Below are 25,378 nucleotides of genomic sequence, written 5' to 3'. Positions count from 1 at the left end.
ATTAGAGTGTTTTACACAGGCTGTAAATGGTCCAGTTTTGTGCTAGAAAGCCCTACGTACAGGGGGATTACAGTTTTCAAGACAGGAAGAAATTGGCATGAACAGCCTCAGAACGGTTATAATATAGATAATGTTCCTTAGTCAGAAGGAAGATGACTTTAGAACAGATGTCACATGGCCCCTAAATGTCAGCCAGTTGTCCAAAAGCAAACTGGGCTTCTCACTTTATCTAAAAATCATAACTTATCTCCACCATAAATGATGATCGGTTATAAAGAGAAGCATCTAGAATCCTTTAATTGGTCATGGCCACTATCTTGAAGGTGTCAAGCTTCAGGTGATTACTAGTCATCCAAGCTTGGCTGCATTCTAAGGATTTACAAAGGGTATCCACAATAAACATCACATCCCAAGAGAATCAGCAAAGCAGATGTAAAGATGGATATCACTGACATAGCAGTAATACTGAAGCCCTCTCCTGAATAAGTTCTCATAAATGGATGTCTATACACACAGAAACAATAAAGGACCTAGAATGGGACCGTTTGGGGCAACAGACACAACAGAATGAGGGGTTGAAGTGTGTGTATTTCAAGTGCAATTTGCAGAATATGGCCCAAAAGATAGGAGACAAACCAGTTCATGACAGTACTAGTAACCCCACTGTACATCCACAAATGGTCTAAGATGAGTCTATATCAAATGTTGAAGAAATAAATGAGGACCAGTACATAGTGGTTTAGTTTATTCAACACCATTAGGGTGCCATTAAAGACCCATGTAATGGCTGTCTCAGTAGTATGTCTCTAGTGAAAACTAGACTGTAATGGGTCTTGAACTCTGCAAAACAAAATACAGCTGTGAGTAAATAACCTTGTCAATAACCTTACAAATAGATGGACAATTAGAGACAGGATAGTGTTTATCCAGATCATCAGCATTTAAATTAGACTTTTTCAAGATGGGGGTCACCAGGATATCCTTTATATCAGATGGAAAGAGCCCGGCACATACAGAAGAAGAAGAAGAAATTATTTGATAACTCATAAGACTGAAACTTCAAGGTAGGCAATAGCTGATGTTATAAAACATGAGTCCAAGCCATAGGAAACATGCCACATGCCAGAAACCAGATTTAATTGTAATCAGTACATTGAAACTCATACCATCTTCAACAAAAAGTTTTCTAGCAGATGCCACAACTCCCATTGAGCTTACCATGAGCTAAAACTGAAGTCAGTCATGCCAGCTTAGCTGCAAAAAAACAAGTAGCCAACTCAAGTTCTTTTGAGGAAAATCCTCTACATGTATGCAGACAGGCTGGACTGTGCAGCTTGATGACCACCTGAGAGAGCATGGTCAGTCAGTTCAATGCATTACAGATTCCTCTAGATAGGAATGCTACCTCTTTGTGAGCGATGAGTGCTTAGTAGGCAATGTAATATTTATCAGTCTTAAGCTGAGCATCAAGGAGGTTACTACATGTCCAGTTACACTTGAGCCTCCACTCCAGTCTCTTAAGGAGTTCAAGGTTACACTGACGTATATGAGGAAGGGCAAGTAGTTCCCAGAAGAGCCTATAACTACGGAACTTGTGGAAAAATGACAAATAAACAATTATCAGTTTATAGCTTGTAAATCTCTACATTGCAGCAGTTCAAATCCCTGCATTAAATCCATTCAAAATCATGGAGCTCAAACTGAGGTAAAACTAATGAGAAACAAACAAGGTGGTAGTATAACTATAAGAAATGTTCCAGTACAATGTCCCAGATAGACACCAGGTTGGAACACCATGTCAAGTTCATGTCCAGTGATGGGCAGCAGTGATAACCACCTGAGCACAGCCAAAGCCTCTTCTAATTCAGAGAAATTCTCAAGCTGCAGCAATAGACTCATCACTAACCCAAGTTGCTCTTTACTAGTTACTTAGGGTTCACCATCTCATCTAGAAAGTCCACAAACTTAAAGGACCATCTTCATACTATTAGGTGGATAGCAGATGATGAGTAACCACAGCTTGGTTCCATTCCTATGACATACTCAGAAGAGTTAGTAGCTTCAACTTTTACCTTGTCCAGTTGTAAAAAAAGTGTAATAAAAATTATTACCGCCTCCCTGATTTTGTCAAACTTACAGCAATGAATTACAATGAATTTACAGGTACTCCAGCTGCCAAGTAAGGACTGAAGTTTTCATTCAACCATGTCTTTGTGATAAAAGCGGAGTCATCATCTAGCAACAGGTTTGAAATTATGCCATGCTTATTGCAGATGGACTTGGCATTAGAATGAAGTGCCCATAAAGGGACCACTGGTTCCCAGACCCTTGATAGCTGCCTAGTATGAACAGGTTAATTTGGTACAGTACTCAGAACAGTAGTTTGATCACTGTACAATTTTCCCCAGGGTGGCACCTGTTCAGCAACATAGATGGAAAAGTCAGAGAATTCAGACGAGCATTGTCCCCTATGTATCATCTCCAGTGCCTTGCACTGTGTCACTTCAAAGTATTACGCCTTCTACAAGTATAAAAGATATCTAATGAAAGTGTTTGAGATTAGAATGGGTGGAGTGCCACAAGAAGGTTGCTTGAGAACCATAAGATGCCTTGACTCATGAAAAAAAGACTTCACCAAGAACCAAAAAAAATAACATTAAACATGGGATCCATGAATTAGATCTAAAGAAGTTGGCAAGTCATTTCTATTAAATAAATCACAATAATCAGTCCTAAAAATATACAGAGCTGTTTTAAGACTGACTGCCATACTATACTGAAACCAAATATTTATTTTCAGGAAACTGAATATACACATGAAGGCACAAGCATCCAGTCAAAGCTGTAATCACAACTGAAGAATTCATATCAGCCAAAGTTCATGAAAGTCAAAAATTCAGATTTCAAGTTAGCTCACCCCTACTTCAAATTTGACTAAAATCACAATTTCTGAAAGCCAGCAGAAGTTAATGAGTTAAACGCTGAGGCACAGAATCAGGAAACTACCCCCCCCCCCAAAAAAAGAAACAAGACAAAGCATGATTTCACGGTAAACAACTAATAAAGAAATGCATGAAGAACTGATGCTATTAAAATGAAATGACAAATAAAAATGATGTAACACCAATATACTCCTGTTTTTATGGCTTTCATCTTTTTATTCTGTTCCTCAGAACTGGCTGAACAAATTTTATAGATTAAAAAGATGAACGTGCTAAAAATAGAAGGTATAATTTGATGTTGCACTGTTTTTTTGATGATTCCACAACAGTTAAAAATCTTGTTATATTTGGGCTATGGCCAGGATGCTGACAGGCTAACAACTCTTTTTCTCAGCTGCGCTATTTGAATTATGTTTCTGACAGCAGTTATTAATTTTTTGACATGGTGGACTCTCCAACTTTGAAGAATAGCTTCATCTCAAGGTTTTGGAAGATTATATTCAAATATATATTTTTTTTTTTTTAATTTTTGTCAACATACAAGCAAAAAAGGTCTTGCCTGTTCTTCAAAATGAGTTACTCTAAGGCTAACTCACAGAACATGTCAGTAAAGAAAGAACTACAATCACTCTGATATTGCCAACATCCTGGCAGATATGTTCAGTTCTAACTTTACCCCCCTGTCATTCCCTAAAGAGCCCATCTCTGTACCAGAAGAATGCAAAGTTCCTGTAATCACGGATGTGCAAGTAAAAAACACACTATCCAAAGCTAAGAACACAGCATCCATGGGACCTGACAACATCCCAGGCTGTGTTCTACATGAACTACAGAACGAACTGGCACCCCACCTAAGTACCATGTTTAATCATAGCCTCACTTCAGGCTATGTGCCCACTGAATGACGCACAGTGACTGTTATCCCACTCCACAAAGGGGGAGCCACCACAGACCCCGGAAACTACCGCCCCATTAGCCTAACGAGCCTGGTCTGCAAGGCTATGGAACGTATCATCATGGAACTTATAAACAATGACATTGGTAATCTCCAAACTCAGGACCCCACCCAGTTTGGGTTTGTAAAAGGCAGATCATGTCTCCTAAACCTGATAGACTTCTTTGAAGCAGTCACCAAAGCCATAGATGAGGGTAAGGTGGTTCACACAGCCTATCTAGATCTCGCCAAGGCATTCAACACCATCCACCACTTTGGAATTATAGATAAACTCACTAAACTAGGTATAAATCCCTATGTCACAAGATGGGCTGCCAACTGGCTCACTGACAGAACCCATACTGTGAAAGTAGCAGACTCCAAATCCAACTTCAGACCAGTGACAAGTGGAGTACCACAGGGTTCAGTCCTGGGTCCTATCCTGTTTGGTATCTACTTCTCTGATGTACAGGCTAACACAGAAGGCTTTGGCTAATGAAGTTCGCAGATGACTGCAAACTAGGAGCCATAATCAAAACTCCAAAAGACGTGGACATCCTACAAAAGGGCCTCGCTGAGACAGATGCCTAGTGTCAAAGCCATGGCTTCAAGCACAATGCCAAAAAGTGCATTGTCATCCCTTTTAGTAAAAACTCTGTACCCATGAACTACCACATAGGTGGCAGTCTACTTAACACTGAAAGTGTGATGAGACCTTGGGACACAGGTGGACAGTAGTCTCTCCTTTGATAATCACATCGCCACAGTAGTCAGGAAATCCTTCTACATGGCACACCTCATCACAAAAGGTTTCTCATCCAGGAAAAAAGAGGTCATTGTTCCTCTCTACTTGTCACTCATTAGACCCATTATAGAGTACAATGCCCCTTTTGGTATGTACCTCACAAGACATCTACAACAACTGGAAAGGCCACAGAAATACCTCACAAAGAGGATTACTGGCCTCAAACAGCCCTACGCAGACCGTCTCAAAAAACTGCAGCTTTACTCCGTCGCATATCGCCTACTCAGAGGCGATCTCTGCCTAACACACAAAGCTATGTCAAACCCAGAGCTTTTAGACATGCTCCACTTAAAGAAGTCCCAAGCCCTATGAGCTACATGCTCTAGGGACCTAAACCTTGTCACCACAATAAACAGAACATGCTGGAGGGATAGATTCCTGTCCCAGAGACTTCCCATACTCTGGAACAAACTACCTATCTATATCAAACAAAGCTACTCATTAGCACTCTTCAAGAAAAATCTTGATGATTGGATGGGAGATAGGAAATTTACCCCAGGGATCACTTCTGTGGCTCTGCTCAACAATGGCACAGGAAAATCATTTTCTTGGGTGGCCAAAGCCAAGGTACCTTTTGGCTAGGCTTATATAGGCCCTAGGGCCAATAGCCTAGTACCTACCTATGAACTTCTTACTAGTATACACAATCTTTCGATGAAATTAGATAAAATGGACAGCAAACTACATAATTTCAAAGAAAAATGCACAAAACAAATGGAGCAGTTACATGAAATAATTATACAACAGAAGACTCCGATCTCCAGTATGGAAGAGACATTGACTGATGTCAAAGGAAGAGTTTTGAAAGAAGAATATAACATTGAGTTCTTATTAAAACAAAATACTTCCTTATTAACTAAAATGGATGATCTTGAAAATAGATTTAGAAAAAACAACTTAAGAATCTATGTACTACCAGAAAACACAGAAGGAGACAATATGGTTAATTTCCTCACTTCTTGGCTCCCTTAGACTTTAAATTTACCAGCATCTTTGTCATATGGTATTGAAAGAGCTCACAGGTCTCCTGTGGTCCTTTTGACATCAAAAAAGTGAATACAAATCCACAATTTATAATTGTAAGATTGTTTTCCTGCCAAGATAAGGAACTGACTTTAAAAACTGCTTGGTCAAATTCATCATTAAATTCAGTTATTATACAATAAGGTTTGATAATGACTACTCTTCATCTGTGATTTGGAAAAAGAGTTTGTTCCCTTGATAAAAGAACTAAAGAAGAGGCAGATAAAAGTGTACTTATTATTTCTTGCAAGATTTATAGTGTTTCTTACAGAAGGTACTAAAACTTTTGAAACACTAGAATCAGCTTTATCCTTTTTAAAATCAAACAATATTTTGGAACAAACGGAAGAAATGGAATAGAGCAACAGTTAGTTCACTGAAAAGACAAGCAGAAAAGAATGGATGGAAAATACCGGCAAGAAGAAGAAAAAAATAAAAGACAAATAAATATTTATTTCTTGTGCTTTCTTTCTGGATTAATTGGCTTATATCTGTTTATTCTTGGTACTACCTACTATTATATGTAAACAAATCACAACTGATACCTGCAGGTAAATATTTAAGCATATACACAAAAGTAAGGTAAACAGACTTATCTTTTTATATTATCTTTTTTATATTATTTTTATATTATAAACAGCTATTAATATCTATTTAGATATTATTTAAAAATGTTCTATCAATGATAAGCAAACCTTAGGCAATAATTATTTATTTATTTTTCTTTCTATTTTTCTGATTTAGTTGTATGGCTATACGTCTCTTTGCCATGAATGAGTATTATGTTCTGAGAGATGTAATTCTTATGTAATATTATTTTGGTGGTATAGTGCTGTTTTGGGATGTATGAGTGTTATGTTCTGTGAGATGGATTTCTTGTTTTATATTCTGTTGGTGGTATAGTGATGTTTTGGGATGTATGAGTCTTTAAAGTGTTTGTGGTGTGTGTCTAGTCCTTGAAAGACATAGACTGTTTTTATTTTTATTTTTTATGTTTTTTGTTTTTTTCCCTGTGTTTGGAGTTGTGGAGTTTTTGTAGAGGTGATTGCTTGGGGACTGCTTTTTTTTTGGGATGGGATATGCTTTGCTGATTGCTGTCTTTGGACTGTCTTCCCTTGCCTGGGTTCTGTGCATGAGCTTAGATTTCTCTTCAAGAAAAAAAAAGAAAAAAGAATTGAGCTATACCTGGTGTTGTTTCAAGCTGCCTTCTTGTTTGGGTTGTCTCTGTGTTTCCTGCTGAGGTTGTGAGCCAAAAAAGCTTTTTTTCCCCTTTTTCCTTCTCTTTCTGTTTTCTTGGCTTCTGGGGCTTGTGGATGGCTTTCTGATAGCGCAGACAGTTGTGAGGATATCAGGACAGCTAAGTAATTATGTCATGAACTGGGTCAAAGGTTATATAAGAGCCGATCCTGGTTTAATGTTATTTAAAGTGATATTTATCTATATTCTTATTACATTAAGAAATTAAATAACTTGACCCAGATGCAAATGGAAGAGGATCGGGGATTCAAAGGTAAAGATTTTTTTTATTTGTTTTTTTATAATAGGGTTATGCACTTTGAGAGGGGAGGTGACAACTGATTTAGCATAGATAAAGCTATTCCTTATGATGACAATTTTGATAACAGGATGTCTGTTGCTCTTTAATGACTTCAAACATTGATCAGGACTATTGATATTTTATGAAGGCTTGGAAAGAAAAAAAATGCTGTTCATATAAAATATATATTTTTCATTTATATTTTTGTTCAGAAATGTCTTAAAGTTGGATCCAAGCATTAACTTAACTTTTTTGATATTGATATATATATATATATATATATATATATATATATATATATATATATATATATATATATAAATTTAGATGACTATGGGTGATGGGTCAGAAACTGACACTTAATGTATGATAATAATATTTAAATTCATAAAGTATATACACAACTGTAATCACTTTCAGATAATTGAAATGGTATTCCTGAGAATGTGTAAGCTGTCTGACTCTGTTGTTAAGCTTCACAGGTATATGTTATTATATAAATAATTTAATATATGGAATAGAGACAACATTAAAAGTTTGTGTTTTAGGTTATACAGGAACAAGATGTGAAGTACAATGATCTTTCACTTTCACCTTATGATGTATTTTAGAGACATCAGGATAGATGGTTCTTACATTTCATATAAACATATGCATATATTATTCATGATATATGAAGGATACATATCTCTTGCAAAATCTGGGGTACAATTTGTAACACATTAGCTCATTTTACAAATGAAAATATTGACATTTATAAAACTATTCAAGGCTAGTATGTGGTCTTACTTTAATTTTTGCTGCTATCATTATTTTGACATACTGATGTTTCTAGAATAGGGAACTCCCCAAAAGGTACAATTACCACAGTAATATATATATAGCTGCATACTTATTTTGATATTTTAATGGTGTGATATAGTAATTTGTTACAATTTACAAATATATACTGATATATGAATTATGGGATGGCACAATGATGAAGGTCTATATCTTACAGATACAGAATTTGATTCTTATTTTTTAGGGAAACAATTCAGGCTTAAAATGCAATAGAAGTGAAATTATCAGAATACTCCTTTATAGATATATGCAAATATGGAGATGCTTTACGGGTAGGATTTAATGCACTGTTATTTCTTATGGAAGTGCATCTCCTCAAGTATAAATATTTACATTTGTGGAGATATACTATAGGTAAGTTATGGAATATTAATGCACTACTTTAAGTTCATATGTCGGAGAGAGACATGGAGGTCTGGGCTTTCATTTGTATATGGCATAATTTTTAATTTTTATAAAGTGCATTGCTTTCTACCTAGCAATTCTATATCTTTTTTAAAATTCTCTCAGTATTAAATTCATTAAGGAGGCATGATCTTTATTCATCAGAAATTTATAAAATGGCAGGTTAATTATCAATAGTTGAACCCCTCTTACATAAATATTGAAATTGGATACGACTCATGTTTGAAATGAAGCTTATTTCTATTGTAAGTAAATGTTTTTTGGTAACTAATATAGGGCACTACTTATTAAACAAAATGACACTATAGATATTTTGTTAATTCAGATGAAAGAGCTGTTAGATTACTTAGTTCACCTTATTTTTCATAGCAAATGTATGCACAATTTATTATTTCAAACTGACAGATAGTGGAAATAATACTGCTTGCTTTCAAGATTCTAATTTTTTTAGGTTTATTCAAGATATCATCTTTTTATTTTATTGGTTCAGTTATCTTATATTACAGTGATATTTAAGGTTGTAAGTAACATGGTATTTGACTGTTGAATGGGATTTATGACATATACATTTACTATTTAGTAAAGACATACTAGCCATATTCTTTTTAAATTCATATTATTTTACTCATGCACAGTCATATGCAAATTTATAACATCTTAATTAGTAATGTATCAAGTTATAAGTTCATACTTTAATATATTTCTATAGTTGTATAATACATTGACATAAGTGAGTTGCAGGCTAACTTAGGATATTATCTTTTATTACACATTTGTTAATATTTGTTTAATAAGAAACTTTCTGTATAAAGTTAATTCTCAAATTGCAAGAGAAACAGAGTGTTTTGGGAGGATACTGTAATAAGAAAGTATGACTAGAGATGCTACACAAATGTGAGGTCTTAAACCTCAGAGTTTGCATTGTTTATTTTTTCATTAAATATTTAATATTTCAGTGTTTAAATATTTATAATTTGGTGTCTAGGAACATTAATAATACCAGCATGCTTGACAAGCACATACAATCATTTTCAGTCACATTTTCCTCTCTTATATTGTTGAGAGCTTATGGCTAATTATGCTTCTACTGATACATTATATATGAAGTGTATTTCTATCAATGTTAATGGTTTAAACAACAGTTGTAAAAGGGGAAGTTTAAACAAATATCTAAAATGTTTAATCCTCAAGTTGTATTTTTACAAGAGACACATTTATTACAAGAAGACATTAGTAGACTTAATACTAATAATTATTCATTACTTATTAGCTCACATTATAAACAGAAAAAAGGGGTATAGCAATCTTATGGAAGAATTCTATATTAATGCCTAAAATATTAAATTTATATAATGATAAATCTGGGATGTTTTGTTTAGTAACTTTGGAAGTAAATAGAAAAGTATATACTTTGATTAATCTTTATTAAATTCCAAGGTTAGGGGTTAAAGTGGTTAAGCAACAATTTGAAGAGGTTATAAAACATTCTAAAGGGGTTAGAATTTTGGCTGGTGACTTTAATTTCATTTTGAATGATTGTGATATTAATGGAATAAACATAGGAAACCAGCATCATCCAAGGTGCTAATAGACTTTATAAATATGTTTAATATAAAGGACATAAATGAATTTGCAGAGGCAAACTCATTATTTTTTACACATTATTCTCATTGACACAATACCCAATCAACAATAGATAAAGTGTATATTTCAAGTGATGTAATTGGAAAATTAGATAAAGTTGAAGTTGTCACATTCCCTTTATCTAATCACAGTGCAATTACATTTGAATTGAAAGTAAATGCCAAACAAAATGGTTCTATTGGTAGAATTCCATTATACATAACTAACCTGAAAGGGTTTAAAGAATTTTATAATAAGAAAATTCAATACTTTATAGATGTAAATTTAATTGAGGGTATATCTAAAATATATGTGTGGGATTTTTTAAAATCATATTTATATGGTAGGGTTTTATCCTTGTATATTAATAAAAAACAATGAAATAAAGAACTATTAGATCTACAAACAAAAAATTGATGAACTAAAACTAGAGATCCAAAAAGGTAATAAAAATTTAGCAAAATATCTTAAAGAGATGAATAAAAAATATTTAAAGACATTACATCATAAAGTTAGGATTAATTTAGAGAAAATTAAAATGAATTCTTATTCTATAAATCATAAAAATCAATGCAAATTAGCAAATAAAACTAAGAAGATTATTAAATTTAACCAAATAAAAGAAGATTATATTCCTGGAGCTAGAAAAATAGGTTTCAGATTTAGAAGGTATCTTAGAAGCCATTAAATTACACTTTAATTCAGTTAACTTACATAATTCAGTAATAGAACTGCAATGTATAATAAAATCTTTTTTTTTATGAAAAGTATTAAAACTAAGTTAACTGAAGATCAAATAAAACTGATAGATAAACCAATTTCACTGTCCAAGCTTAAATTTCAAATTACTAAATTAAAATTAAACAAAGCACCTGGGATTGATGGTAGTATTCCAGAGATGTATAAACTATTCCCTAATGGAGTTTTTGGCAATGTTGTTAATGGCTTTTACATTGGCTAAAGAAGCAAAAACTGTCCCCCCATCATGGAAATATACATTAATGTCTCCAATTTTAAAATCTGATAAAGATGGAAAAGAGTGCTCATCTTATAGGCCAATATCCCTGCTAAATATTGATTATAAGATTTTTATGGCAATACATCCTAATAGAATTAAACATGTTTTACCTCTGCTGATTAATGAAGATCAAACTGTTTTTATACTGAACAAAAACACATATGACAATATTAAAAGGGTTCTTACCATAATTGACTATGTTGACCAAACAAAAGGAAGTCTGATACTGGTAAGTCTAGACGTTAATAGTGCTTTTGATTCAGTTCATTGGGATTATTTATTGCTATCCCGTCAGGAATATGTTTTTTCACAAGATTGTATAAAATTAGACTGCTATATGAAATATTTTAGCTTATATAAAGATTTGATTGTATACATCTTGCTCAATAACAATTACTAAAGGCACTAAGCAAGGCTGTCCATTGTCTCCATTACTATTTGCTTTGATCATAAAACCATTTGCGAATTGTATCATATCAAACACCAACATTAAAGGTACACATTTTAGTAATCATTTAAATTCTAAAATTCAATTATTTACAGATGATATTTTATTAACTTTGAATGATTATAGCAGTTTGACTTAACTGAGACAATGGAACTCTTTCAAAAGATATCGGACCTTAAGTTTAATGAAAATAAAACTAAGATCTTACTTAGAAATTGTAACAAGAAAAACATGGATAAGAAGTTTTCTAAATATATAGTCCTAGATAATAAAATTAAGTACCAATAGATTACATTATCAATTGATATTAATGAAATATTAACAATTAGTTATACCAATATTTTAAATAAAATAAAACATATGGATAACTGGAATTTTTTTTTACAATGGAAGATATTTTTTCATAATTAAAATGATATTATTTCCAAAAATATATCTTATACAAGATATTTATCTACCACTTTTTGTAAAAGAATGTATACATCAGTTCAATAAATCAATGTTAAACATTCTATGGTATCCCAACAAGCCTACATTAGCATTAAATCATCATTTAAAAGATTGGTCATCTGGTGGAATTGGCCTCCCAGATATAGAACTGTATGCTTTATCCTCCATTATTAATTATTCTTCTTATACTGCTAGGTGGAAACAGATACAGGAACAGATTTTTTTTAAATAAACTGATTCATTACCAGTTCAATATAGTAAGGTATTATCCAACAATTTTCAGTGGTTGATAAGGAAATATATTTTGGAGAATAAAAATAAATATATATGTTCTAAATATATAGCCAATACACTAATGTTTATTTAAAAATTATCTGAATAAAATTTCAGAATTTAGAGTGTGGTCATTTATATTATACCCTACAGCTTGCACACAGAACAACACTGACACCTTTAATGTTTCTAAAATTATTATACTTAGGGTAAAATGTAAGATATTGGTATCAAGTAATGGATTCAGGAACAGTTCTTTCTATGAATTACATTATGAGTAAGTATGATATCAGTGACAAAATGTGGTTAGATATACAGACTTTAAGACAGTATAAAATCAGTAAATTAGAATTAATGTCTATAACTATTAAGGATTCAGCCCTTAAATTTATAGACTTTATGATTATTATAGGAGACTGAAAAGTAATAGAAAAAGGGTGCCCATCTAAAATTTATAAAGTAAAATTCTAAATTGTATTATAAAGATAATTTGGGGGTATATTATAGATAAAGAAGTTATTTACTCACCACAACATTCCATGTGAGTTTTTCATTTCGCCTTCATTCATGCAGATGGGTTCGGAGCCGATCCTCGGCTCTGAGTTGGCCTACTACAAAGCTCAAGGTCTTCAGACAGCTCAAGGCCAAGTCCCTATCCCATGATGCACCTAGAGTTACCTCAGATCTTGTTTGCTGTGTATAATAATAATACCATGTGCCATTCTATCACTCTTTAGGAGAAAACCCAGAGAAAGATTGAGCAACCAGGATAAAACTAGTATCTCGGTCCTCGAAAAACCCTGGAGGGGATAGGAGGGAGGGAAGTAAGAATGAAGGCGAGATGAACAACTCACATGGAACATTATGGTGAGTACATAACTTCTTTATGTGAAGTTGTTCTATCTCGCCTTTCATTCTTACAGATGGGTAGCATCCCATGCACCATCTTTCTCGGGTGGCTCACGGGAGTATGCTTTTCAGGATAGTAGACCCAAAGGAGGCCCTGTCCCTGGATGCCTTGTCAACTTTGTAATGAGTGATAAAGGTATGAGGTCTTGACGAAGTGGCTGCTGCATAAATGTTGTCTATAGGAAGCCTAGCAGAAAAGGCAGAATATGTGGGCACTGCTCTGGTAGAATGAGCCTTAATTTTGTGTTGTAAAGGTAGATTATCAGCTGAATAAGTAAATGTGATACAATCAGATCACCATTTAGACAGTGTTGTTTTTGTCAGTGGCATACCGTTTCGGGAATTTGAAAAGGAAATGAAAAGCTGTTCTGATTTTCTGAATTATTTTGTTCTATCGAGGTAAGATCTGAGCTGCCTATGAACATCAAGCTTGTGCAGCATATACTCTAAGTTGTTGGTGTGTTTGGGAAAGAACACTGGCAAATCTATGATCTGGTTAAGGTTAGCTTCTGTAAAAACTTTGGGTAAAAATGAAGGATTTGTTTGCAGGGACACTCTATCAGCATGAAAAATCAAATAAGGAGGCTTTATGGACAAGGCCTGTAGCTCTGACACTCTATGGGCAGAAGTGATGGCTACGAGAAAGATAGTCTTCCATGACAAATATTTCAAGATCACATGAGGAAGCTGGTTCGAAAGGTGGGAGAATAATATGTGAAAGTATAAAATTCAGATTCCATGGGGTATAAGGGGATTTCACAGGTGGTCTGAGATGAAAGGTCCCTTTGAGAAAGGCTTTAGATAGCTTGTGAGACATTACGTTTAATCCTTCAAAGCCAAGGTGAAAATTAGAGATAGTGGCAAGTTGTATCCGAATTGTTGCTGCTGCAGCTCCTTTATTGAAAAGCATAGTCAAAAACTCTAATATGGAGAGAATAGGGGCTTGGTAGGGATCAATGTCATTTTGAGAAACCCATAAAGAAAATCTTCTCCATTTAACTAAGGTATAGCTTCCTAGTAGAGGACTTATGAGAAGATAGCAATATATGCTGCATTTCATTCGAGAGGTTATGGAACCTGGCTATGTTGGGAATTGGAACAGCCGAGCTGTCAGTTTCAGGTACTGAAGAGAGGAATGAAGAGCCCCCGATGAATGCGTCAAAAGATCTGGAACTGGGTCCAGAATCCAAGGCTCTTCCAACAGATGAAGTCGAAGGAAGGGGAACCAAATCTGACGAGGCCAATGAGGGGCTATTAGAATGATGGTCCTTCCCAGGGCTTTTGCTTTCTGCAGTACTTTGGGTATCAAGGGAATTAGTGGGAATGAATAGAGGAGACCCGGAGGCCAATCGTGTATGAGTCCATCCCTTAGGGCTTCTCCTGGAGGGGGAATCAGGGCAAAGTAACTTCTGCATTTTGTGTTCATGTGGTTGGCAAAAAGGTCGCAGCAAGGCTGGCCCCACCTGCAGAAAATTCTGTCCTCTATCTCTTTCTTGAGGGACCACTCATGAGGCAACAAAATTGCCCTGCTCAGCTTGTCTGCTATCATGTTGGATTTCCCCGGGATGTGCATTGCTAACAGAAAGCACTGGGTTGATGTAGCCCACTGCCATACTCTTAGGGCCTCACGGCAAAGGGGATAGGACCTGGTTCCTCCTTGTTTGTTCAAGTACCAGAGCACCGACATGTTGTCCGTCTGAACTGCAATTGTTCCCAGACGAAGAGAGTCCTAGAAGTACTGCAATGCCAAAAGTACCGCTCTCATCTCCAGGACATTGATATGCATATGTGTCTCCTGTTTGGTCCATCTGGCTTGGGCTGTCCTTCACTGAAAATACCCCCCCACCCTATCAGGGCAGCATCAGTGGTCACTGTGGCCACTGGTGGGGGTAGGACAAAAGGACGACCTATCGTTAGATGAAGAGAGGTCAACCACCACTGAAGATCCTTTTTGCATGTGTTTGTGATCATTATGAGATGAGACATTGGGAGCTCTTGGTAAGACCATTGAGTGAATAACAGCCATTCCAGAATCCGCATGTGCGTGGGACCCAATGGTATCGCTAGTATTGCAGCTGCCATCATGCCTAACAATATTAGCACTTCTGATGCTGGAGCCTTGTCTTTGGATATGATATTGTGGACCTACTGATGAAGTAGTAACACTCTTTCTGCTGGAAGTCTCAAAGTGGTGGTGGTGATGGTGTCCAATTCTGCTCTGATAAAAACGATATGCTGCGATGGTGACAAGGCAGATTTTTCTGAATTTATTGTAATACCCAGATGACTGCAGAGAGTAAGAGTGGTGTCCCTGACTTGTATTAGCTGATGCCTGGTGATAGCAGTGAGGAGCCAATCATCTAAGTACGGAAACACCTGGAATCCTAAATGCCTCAGGTGAGATGTGACCACTGCCATACATTTGGTGAATAATTAAATATTTAAATGCTTTCCTTTAAACATTATGCAGCTTAGAACCCAGAGATGTGCCTCCCATACATATACACTTGCACATTATATCATAATTATATTAAATTCATTAATGCAACACATGATTTAATTGTTTAATTAAATGAAGAAGAATTAATGCTGAGATGGAATATAAACAGCTGCTTGGCTTCTATGAAGTTATTCCATTGAAGGTCTGTGAGGCCAAGGTACCACGATGTATTGAATAAAGAAAGAAAATTGGCAGCTACAGCAGTGCTCAGTGTTTTTTTGTTCCAGAGTAGGACAGTCGGGCCTCCTTTCAGGAGCGTTGGTAGGGCTTCCCAAAGAACTGGTCTCTGTCAACATGGTTTTGTGGACCCCCTCTGCCACGAAGGTGGCATCTTCCATTATTTCCCCCTCCTCTGCCCCTGGAGGGGGGGTTCACTATGTGTGTCCAGAAAGGCTCCTTGGGCTTTTTGGAACCACATCTTTCCTCCCTTTTGACCCTTGGTGTAGGGTCTGGTAGGGGTGGAAAAACAGACTCCGATGGCAGACAGAGTCTTTCCTTCCTGCTCACACCTGGTCAAAGTTTCCTTAACTTTGGTCCCGAAAAGGGACGAACCATCAAAAGGGGAGCTGACAAAGGATGACTTAAAGGGCTCTGCGAAGGAACACAAGCGCATCCAGGAATGTCTCCTGAGAGCAATTCCTGTACCCGTTGCTCTACTCATTCCATCAGCTGCATATGAAATGAGATGCATGGAAGAGTTCACTATGGAATTGAGGATAGCAAGCTGGGAGGCAACTTTGTCTGAAGCTCCTGCAGCTACTGTACCCTGAAGAGTATCTCTAAGCTCTTTTAGGAGATCTCTTTGCAGTCTCGTAGAATGAGTGAGATAGTTCAGTGAATGCAAGGCAAAAGTCGCTGAACTGTACGTGTGCTTCCCGTATCTATCCATGATCCTAGAATCTCTGTTAGGAGGATGGGGGACCCTTCTGATTCATCCAAGTTGGTATCAGATGTGAGAGACTCCTGTGGGGAGTCTAAGTGCTTCCTCTTACAGATTCTCTTCCTGGGAACCTCATCAGTGGGAATTTCTGGTGAGGTCTCAGAAGAGCAGGGTCCACCCAATGGAGCTTCCTGAAGATCAGGGACTCTACGCTTATAAAGGATCTGTGAGTCAGAAGCCAACACAGGCGCTCTTGGGAAGGAGGTAGTCATAGATGTCTTAGGAGACATAACTCTCCTCATGGCTTCGAAGGCACCACTGCTCCGATGAGAAGGGACTGCTGTATCCGAATAAACCAACGATCCCCTCGGCACTTGCACAGTGGGCTCTGAACCAGAAGTAGGAGCCAAAATCATCTGAGCTGAGGCCCCGAGAGGCAAAGTCAGAACCGACATGTCGGTCTGAATAACCTCCCTGTTCTAAACTCCAAAACCACCTGGGTCAGAGCCGACAAAAATTTAGTGAATGCTGGTGCCTGTAGCAACTTCTACACCACACGATCCACATCCAAATCGGACAGGCTAATCAAGGACCGAGATGAATGGATGGATGGATGGAGGTACTGACTGTAGAATAGGTGATTTTAGAACTTTGGACACCGGTTCCAGGACTGGGGACTGGCTCCGAAAAGACAAGACACTCTGCTCCGAGGGCTGTGGAGCCGACGTCAACTCTTTTTCAGATTTTTTCACTTCCAAAGAAGAAGAAGCCTTGGAAGACTTGGAAGACTTGCTAGATGTACCCTGGTCATTCAAATCTTCCTGAAATGATGGTTTAAGAAGTCCTCTATCTATGAGTTTTCTTTTTCGCTCCTGAAGAACTCTGGATGAAAAAGAATTACAAATGGAGCAGCTTTCCTGTAAGTGCAAGGCTCCAAGGCAATACACACAATTAATGTGACTATCTGTCACAGACATTTTCTGTCCACATTTTAGACACTTTTTAAATCCTGACTTAGGATGCTTATCCTTATCCTGGTCACCCATACTCAATAATACAGTATACAAACAACAATCTACTGTACTATAGAGAGACACACCCAAACAATTAGCAAAGTTAAGCTATAGCTAAGTTATAAAAATAAGCCCTAAATAACAAATGGATTGATTAACGAAGTACTAAACTATTCAAAAACACACACTCACTAACTACTTATTTAACTACAGTTATATAATGATTTTAAAGCACACCAAAGGGAAAGGGTATCTTAAAGGCCTATAGAAAAAAACGAGGCCAAAAAAGAGAAGAAATATCTCTACTAATGAGCTATAAAGGCTATCACTATTAAAGATTCTCAAAAACTAACTCTGACTATCTTTAGAACAATTTTTTTAAATAGCAATTTCCCTAAATAGTTTGAGAAAAAGAATTATACTGGCCTGAGCTGTGCAAGAAACCTCCAGTCTATTGCAGTGGCAAACTAGATCTGAGGTAACTCTAGATGCATCATGGAATAAGGACTTGGCCTTGAGCTGTCTGAAGACCTTGAGCTTTGTAGTAGGCTGACTCGGAGCTGAGGATCAGCTCTGAACCCATCTGTAAGGATGAACGGTGAGATAGAACAACTTCACATCAATAATTAATCAATCTTCCAGTGAAAATGATAAAAAGTTAATGGTAATCTCCTCTAAGCAAACTCTTTTGTTGCAGTGGAAATTGTTTTCTTGGAAATTTATAGACAGAACTTTTATTATTCCTCCTAAAATGGAATTAATGCTTAAACAAGACATTTAGTGCTGGAGATGTAAATTAAAATTGAAAGCAAACCGGCAGCATAAGTTTTAGGGCTGTAATGTGCTTAAAGTTTTTTGGGATAAAATTTTACTTTTTCCTACAAACTGATTTTAATGACAAATACATTTAGCTAAATCTTTAATTTTGTTTAATGTTCCAATACCTAAATGTGTTCCCAAGAACAAAATATTCACTTTTATGGACTTTATTATCTATAGCATGCAAAATAAATACTACACAATGGAAAAGTGAGAGTTCTCCTTTGTTTAAAGAATTCAAAAGTATTGAAATGAATATTTCTCAACTGGAACTATCTACAGTCAAGATGAGGACTCACAGAATCGCTTTATATTACAACTCCTTGTTAAAAGTTATATAGATACTCAGTAAAGTTGACTGTAATATAATATGAAGCAGAGGTATACTTTGAATGACCAATAATTGTTTTTGTTTAGTAGACACCTTTGTAAGTAGTTTTACTTATTTATTATGAAGTTTTTCTATTTGTTCGAAAAATTTTGTTTCTATTTTTTATATTATGTTACAAATTGTTATAATTTTTTTACAATTTAATAAAAATATTTGAGTAAAAAACATCTTGCTGTATTCTGTCATAAAACAGTATTCATTGAACAGGTAGCAGAAACTGAATGGATGGCCACAGATAAATGGATCCCTAGGGGTTCAGTATATGCAAGCTCCAAGAAAATAGCAAGATACACGAAAACACAGGACTGAACCAGCACACAAAACTGGCCATGCATTAGCATTAACAAAATAGTAAAAATGCCATACATCTAGTGTTATATGCAATCCAAGTAGAGATAGTGTTTGTAATACAGCAGCAGCAAAAAAATAAAATAAAATAAAAAAACTTGCTATCTAGCAATTAAGTAAAAGCACCAAACACAGCAACATCAAATTAAGCTAGGTTGAAAAATACAGAGCCGGAATGGAAACAATCAGACTCCCCTTTCCAGCATCTGAATTAAACAAAACACCTTAGGCACTTTTTTAAAATCGCTACTAAGTCAGAGCTGCATAAATTGAAACTGAATAGAGTAGAACTGAAGCAAAGAAATGGAAGAAATCAGCCTTATTCAGTGAGAATCAGTAAGCCCAATACTTCATGCAATGCATACTAGTATTAAAACATCCAGGAAATCTCTAGGAGCAAGGCAAGGCTACTGAAGCAGACAAAGAATCAAGTAGAAGTTACATTCACAGGCTCCGGCCTTATCCATGGTCTTGAGATTGTGGGTACAGCTTGTAGAAATTATGTTCCTTTGTGGGGTTCCTAGGTTAATTGTCTGTGATAAGACGAGGAGCCCAGCAATCCAACAGTCTCTAAGAATGCAGTTACTATTCCTTAATGTTGATAGGGAAGACTCATGACATGTTAGAGAGATTATATTTCACAGCTTTCCTAGGAACATCCTGGGATCTCATGGAATAATTTAAAGACTGTTGCTGAGGTAGAGATGTCTGTTTTAGCCTAAGTAGCATACTACTACAGATGCCTTCAACAAGATAAGCATTTCAGAAAAGAAATAAATGGCTGAAAAAAATAATGCTAGTAAGAAACATGAAATAATGTACTGAAAGAAAAAAGGCATGGCAATTAAAGCCCTAAAAGAAACAAAGCTAAATGTCAGTAAAATCAAGCAGCAAAAGAACATATATAAAAAGTACTCAAATATTGGCAGTCATCAAAGTGATAGAAAAAGTCAGGAAATTTATGAACACTATCTATAAAAGTGTTTACAGATTCATAGATTCATAGATGTTTACTAGGCTAACAACCACAAGGGCCTTTTTAAGCCTAGTCATGCATCCCAAATCTCTTTCAGGTTCTCGTACCCTTGAAAAGTGTAAGCAAGGGCTTGGGAGATGAAACATTTACAATCAGAGACCTGGAAGATGAACCATTTACAGACTGCCTGTGTCCATTGTAGACATAGGTGCCAAATCAAGGATATAAATTATGCAAGAGAGTAATAAATATCTTTATAGACCATTGTATATGAGGGATACAAACACTGATAGGAAATTCATAACTGTCAGCAATGTATAACTTTGCTACTTTTCACATGTAATATACTTAATCAGACACTGGGTCCTAGATAACTTCCAAAAAGAGGATAAGAACTTTAACCTTTAAAGCCACTAGAAACTATCAGATTAGCATCCTGATACTCAACTATCCTGGAATGATGTCTGTATGAAAAGAGTGACTGTCAAATGAAAATGCATAGGAGTTATGTAATCCCAAACTAGTCATTAAGTAACAGGTATAATATTGTAATATACATATGAAGTAATAGTATATAGAAATTAGTTTTTCAACAGTAATTACATATAGAGGTTGTTTGTTTCAACAGCACAGTAAAAAGTAAGATATTTTTAATAAGAAACATTATGTCGTGTAAAGCTGAAGAAGCAAGGCACAGTGCAAATTAAAATAGTTCGATTTGGAAATGTTTATTGTTCTAAAAGCTCACAAATAAAAAAGATTACCACCAAACCACAAGAAACATTTAAAAAAACTTCCCTGTAGAAAGTACCCTTAGGAGGAAGATGAGCTCCTGTTAACATGTTGAGATGGAGGGTGGGTGGCTGTACTGTGACAGTGACCAGTAACTTACCACAGCTGTGCTACCTCCCCTGAAAGTAGTCACTATAACAAGAAAACACAGCATTTGGGCAGAATCTCACATAGTACCCCATTTCCTGGGGTATTAAACACAAAACTAATTTAAACTAGTAACTAACTTTATTAATTCACTAAAAATTCTTGGAACTACTTAATATGTTCATATAATAGTCTCCTGTAATATAACATAATATATTCTGACATGAATGATAATGTTACGTTTATAAAAATAATAATAAGGTGGACATATAAAATGCCATGAATAAGGTCCAGTGTAGGTTAAAAGACTAGCTAAATGAATAATCTTTAAAGCAAGTAAAAAGGTAAACTTAGCCTACAGTCTAATAGACCTCTCAAGTAACTATGGCATGCAAATAGTAAATGTTGTAATTTAAACTGCAGTCTAACCAAGGCTATAGGGTAACAGCCTTCCTGTAATTTCTCATAGATTCATAGATATTCCCAAGTCACCAAGTTTTATAACCATCGTCTTCTTGCCAGTACCCTTCCTTAGGCAGCACCTCTCTGTAAACACAAGACAAATATTTAAATCTATTAGTTCTCAAACAAGAATTATCCATGCTGGTTTATTTTATGTAATTAATTAAATCTAACCTCAGGACTGAAAGGGAAAAAAAAAAGAAATTTCTCTTTCAAGTAGAAGTGCAGACCATAACAAATGCCATCTCCTGCAACTTAAAGGAGTGAAAGAATTTTAGTACTTTATTTGAGTAGTAAGGTATAATAACATAATACCAAATAAAGGCATGTAACAAAATAGGTAATAATCATATTACATAAGTATAAAATGAACAATGCCAAAATCCTTGACTGAATGCTGTGAACTTATCATCAAAGTATCCATCAACTCCAAGTCCACAACCAAAATAGATACAGATGTAACTACTTCTACTAGGCTGCTTATATAACTGTAAATTGTATCATATGTTGTTACCAGTTTAGCTGTAATCGCCAAAGAAAAGAATAGTTACCGAGTTAAAAAAATTGTAATGGTGCTCCACCACACTTGCTTTACTTAAACGTTCACAGGTTACAAGATAAAGAGCAAACAATTAGAGCTGCAAATCTAGCTGTGTAATAGATGCAATAACATACAAAACAACACATAGTTGTTAAAATAAGGAAGTAAGTAGGTGTCTTATAGAGCAAGACTATAAACAAATGATTTTTATGCGACTATACCCAAGGTAAGTAAATATTTAGCACAGAAACTGAAACAACAAAAAGTTGAGAGAATGGTTACAGAGTTGTGGAATACAACAATTGCTATGAAGGTAAGAGACCTGATGACACAGTACAGCAGAGAGTTACTGAAATGCAAAAAAAAATTGCAAGACATTCTGCTAGAGGTAAAAGATGAAGAAGACAAACAAAAACTAGTAACTAGGATAAATAAGAATGAGATAAGAGAGGTCATTAGAAGACAACAAGGAGGAAAGTCCCCAGGCATGGACATTATATCCACAGAAATATGAAAAGATGTAATTGATTGGGTCATAAGGAAATGGTTGCAGCTGTTTAATGATGTAACAATGGAAGGTCCAATCACAGAGTCATGGAAGGTGCTGCAATAATGATTATACACAATGAAGGTAAAGACCCACTAGATCTAGGAGCCTACTGACCCATGGCAGTTTTAAATCCGTATTTCACAGGACGTTTGGATTATTTCTTCACATTTTTTATGGTCCTCATAAAATCTGTGGTTTTTAGGGCAAGCCATTGATGACTGAAGTCATTAAATTATGGCATACATTTCAGTTTCAGAGTTTGTATCCTTCACAAAATGAATGCGAACACATCCTATTATTCTAGCAGCTAAATTTGTTTGAGGAAGGTGGGTACACATTACCAGTTCAGACAGCAGGCAGAAACAAATCTTTTGTTTTGCCGCTGTCATTTGCTGGACAGTATTGGCAAATTTTACTGCCTGGCACTAGACCCAACCTTAACATCTTTACAATGGGGTGCTTAACAACTGTCAAAGTCAGGTCGTCCACAACTCTGGCCCTTAACTGTTTTTTCTTTTTCTGAATATTGGAGTGTAATCACTGCAATCCATGCACTACATATTGACTATGATGTAAATATTTATTAAACTTTGCCCATCCGTGCTAAACAAATTTTAATAAATATTTATTTATTTATTAAAATTTGTTTATCACGGATGGGCAATGATCAAAAGTGACCGGTTTCAGCCCCAGCCAAGTATGCTGACAAAGCATAAGGGAAACAGCAATACAGTATAAAGAAAATATCTTAGATAAAGGTAATAATATACAGAATGTTGAAATGTGAATGTAATAAGAATTTGACTCTCTCTCTCTCTCTCTCTATATATATATATATATATATATATATATATATATATATATATATATAAAGAGAGAAAAAAATATATATATATAAAGTAGATGTTGAGGAAAACAAAGGATAGAAGAGGGATAAAAAAGAAAGAAAGTAAATGAAAAAGAGGAACTGGGTTATAATTTATGGGAAGAACAATATAGCATAGATGAGGTCTATGTATTTATGTTGACACTTGATGCCAAATTAATTCTAGAGTGTGTTGAGATTAAGATGGATGTTTCTGTAAAGGAGGTTTTCATGCAATCTTTCCTGCTCTGGAGAATTTACATTTGCTCCTTGTGCTAAGTCATGGTTTGAATTCTGGTCTGCATTTGGTGTATATGGAAATATCCTTTAGGTGGATGGGGAATTTGTGCTACAGTTTTGGGGCTAGCAGAGAGATACTGTGATTGCTGCATTTTGCCTTGGTTTGGGGTTTTTAAAGTGTTGGCCTTTTAATACATCCATAATGAGTAGAATATAAATGTCTGATCAGAAAAACTCATTCATTTTAACATATTTTAAAATGCTGCACCTGCAACGTATTACCATTTCCTTACCTTTTTGTTCCAAGCCGAGAACCACCTGCACCTGTCCATCCACCAACACCTCCCCAGCCAATTTCTTCAATCTAAATAAAAACACATGCGCAATATCAGAATCAGGCAATACAAAGTTGTGATACCTATAAAATGAAATGTGCATGTTTATTTAAGGAGCAATTTCATCCTTCATACATTATAGTATTTTTAATTGAAATCGTTTTATGAATGGTTATGTTTTGCAGCTCACTAAAACTACAGTATATGTTATCTGTTTCACAAGTCAGATGAACAAAAATATAATATGCAGACAAGCAGCCCTTACTATGAAACTTTTCCTTTCTAGCACCTTGAGAAAGTTTCATTCCATACGTTCTGAGTCCTAGGTAAGTCCAAAGCAGACATTCTAACTAATCTCTTATCTAACTGATCTCCTTTCCCTAACTGTATCATAAATTTTCAAAATCAAACTGAGGAGTATGCTATGAGATGAAATGGAAAGAGTAGACAAAGTATTTTCTCCTCAAATAAACAAACAGGAATCTGAAACTTATTATACTAATGTGCAATTAGGGCATATCTATATGACATTGGTGACCTGGTTTTCAAAACAAGTCTGGTACCCAGAATTCGACTGTGGAGCATAAAGATAAAAAAAAAAAATAATGTACATTTATTTATTTTTATTTATTTATTTACATTTGTTGACCGGGAGTGTCCGACTGGACATAGGTCCATTTTCAGTGGAGGCCCAGGGAGAAAAGCTACATGGTTAGCAAAATCATGGTGTTCACTACCAAATGGAACAGGGCTGGGGTTGGGTAAAATGGTACCCTAAGCAAAGGGCTGCATAGTGCCCCCCTGCTTCTCACTGAATCCCCTAGTACCTCCACCCCTGATCCCTCCCCCACCATGGCCTCCTGACATTATCCATATTACTTTTTTCTACATTTTCTCACATTTTGTCTTACTCCAGCTTTTCCTGCATGTTCAACACACCTTAACTGGGCCATATAGTATTATAATAATTGTAGTGGAAATAACTGAATTAACTGGGGGTCTGCAGAGTACTAGATCTATAGCAGTCATGTTTTCTGTGTGTTCTGAGGTATAGTTTAGAGTTTCCTTTTCCGGCCCTTTGATCCATTAAGGACTCAAACAAAAATCATGACCGAGGAAAGAAATTCATTCTCTCTCTTCTATTTTATTTTCCTGTAGCCTCTTAACACACCTTAACTAGCTAAGAGTGCAATAGCTGTGAAGGAAATAAATGAATGAATTAAACCATGGGGTTCTCGATATTCTGAGGTTCATTTTAGAGCTATTTTCCAACCCTTTGATCTGGTGCTAGCCTGAACAAAATCATTTCAAAGAAAAGAAATTTAGTCTTTTTTTTTTCTTTCAGGAGAAGTAAGTTGTATCTGACAAA

General features: G+C 35.6%; 1 protein-coding gene across 2 annotated transcripts in view; it reads right to left on the bottom strand.

The window, feature by feature from the left end:
• The window catches only part of PFKM (phosphofructokinase, muscle), a 345,974-nt gene that overhangs the window by 107,698 nt on the left and 212,898 nt on the right, over positions 1-25,378 (bottom strand). For both annotated transcript variants that reach the window (XM_044083480.1, XM_044083481.1), the window contains exon 15: positions 23,968-24,038. In XM_044083480.1, the coding sequence (XP_043939415.1) occupies positions 23,968-24,038 (71 nt within the window). The remainder of the gene's footprint in view (positions 1-23,967; positions 24,039-25,378) is intronic.

The sequence above is a fragment of the Protopterus annectens genome, chromosome 9.part0 (genome assembly GCF_019279795.1).
Source record: "Protopterus annectens isolate FY-2018-M chromosome 9.part0, PAN1.0, whole genome shotgun sequence".
NCBI classification, from domain to species: Eukaryota; Metazoa; Chordata; order Ceratodontiformes; family Protopteridae; genus Protopterus; species Protopterus annectens.
This window is presented reverse-complemented; position numbering and strand designations above follow the sequence as displayed.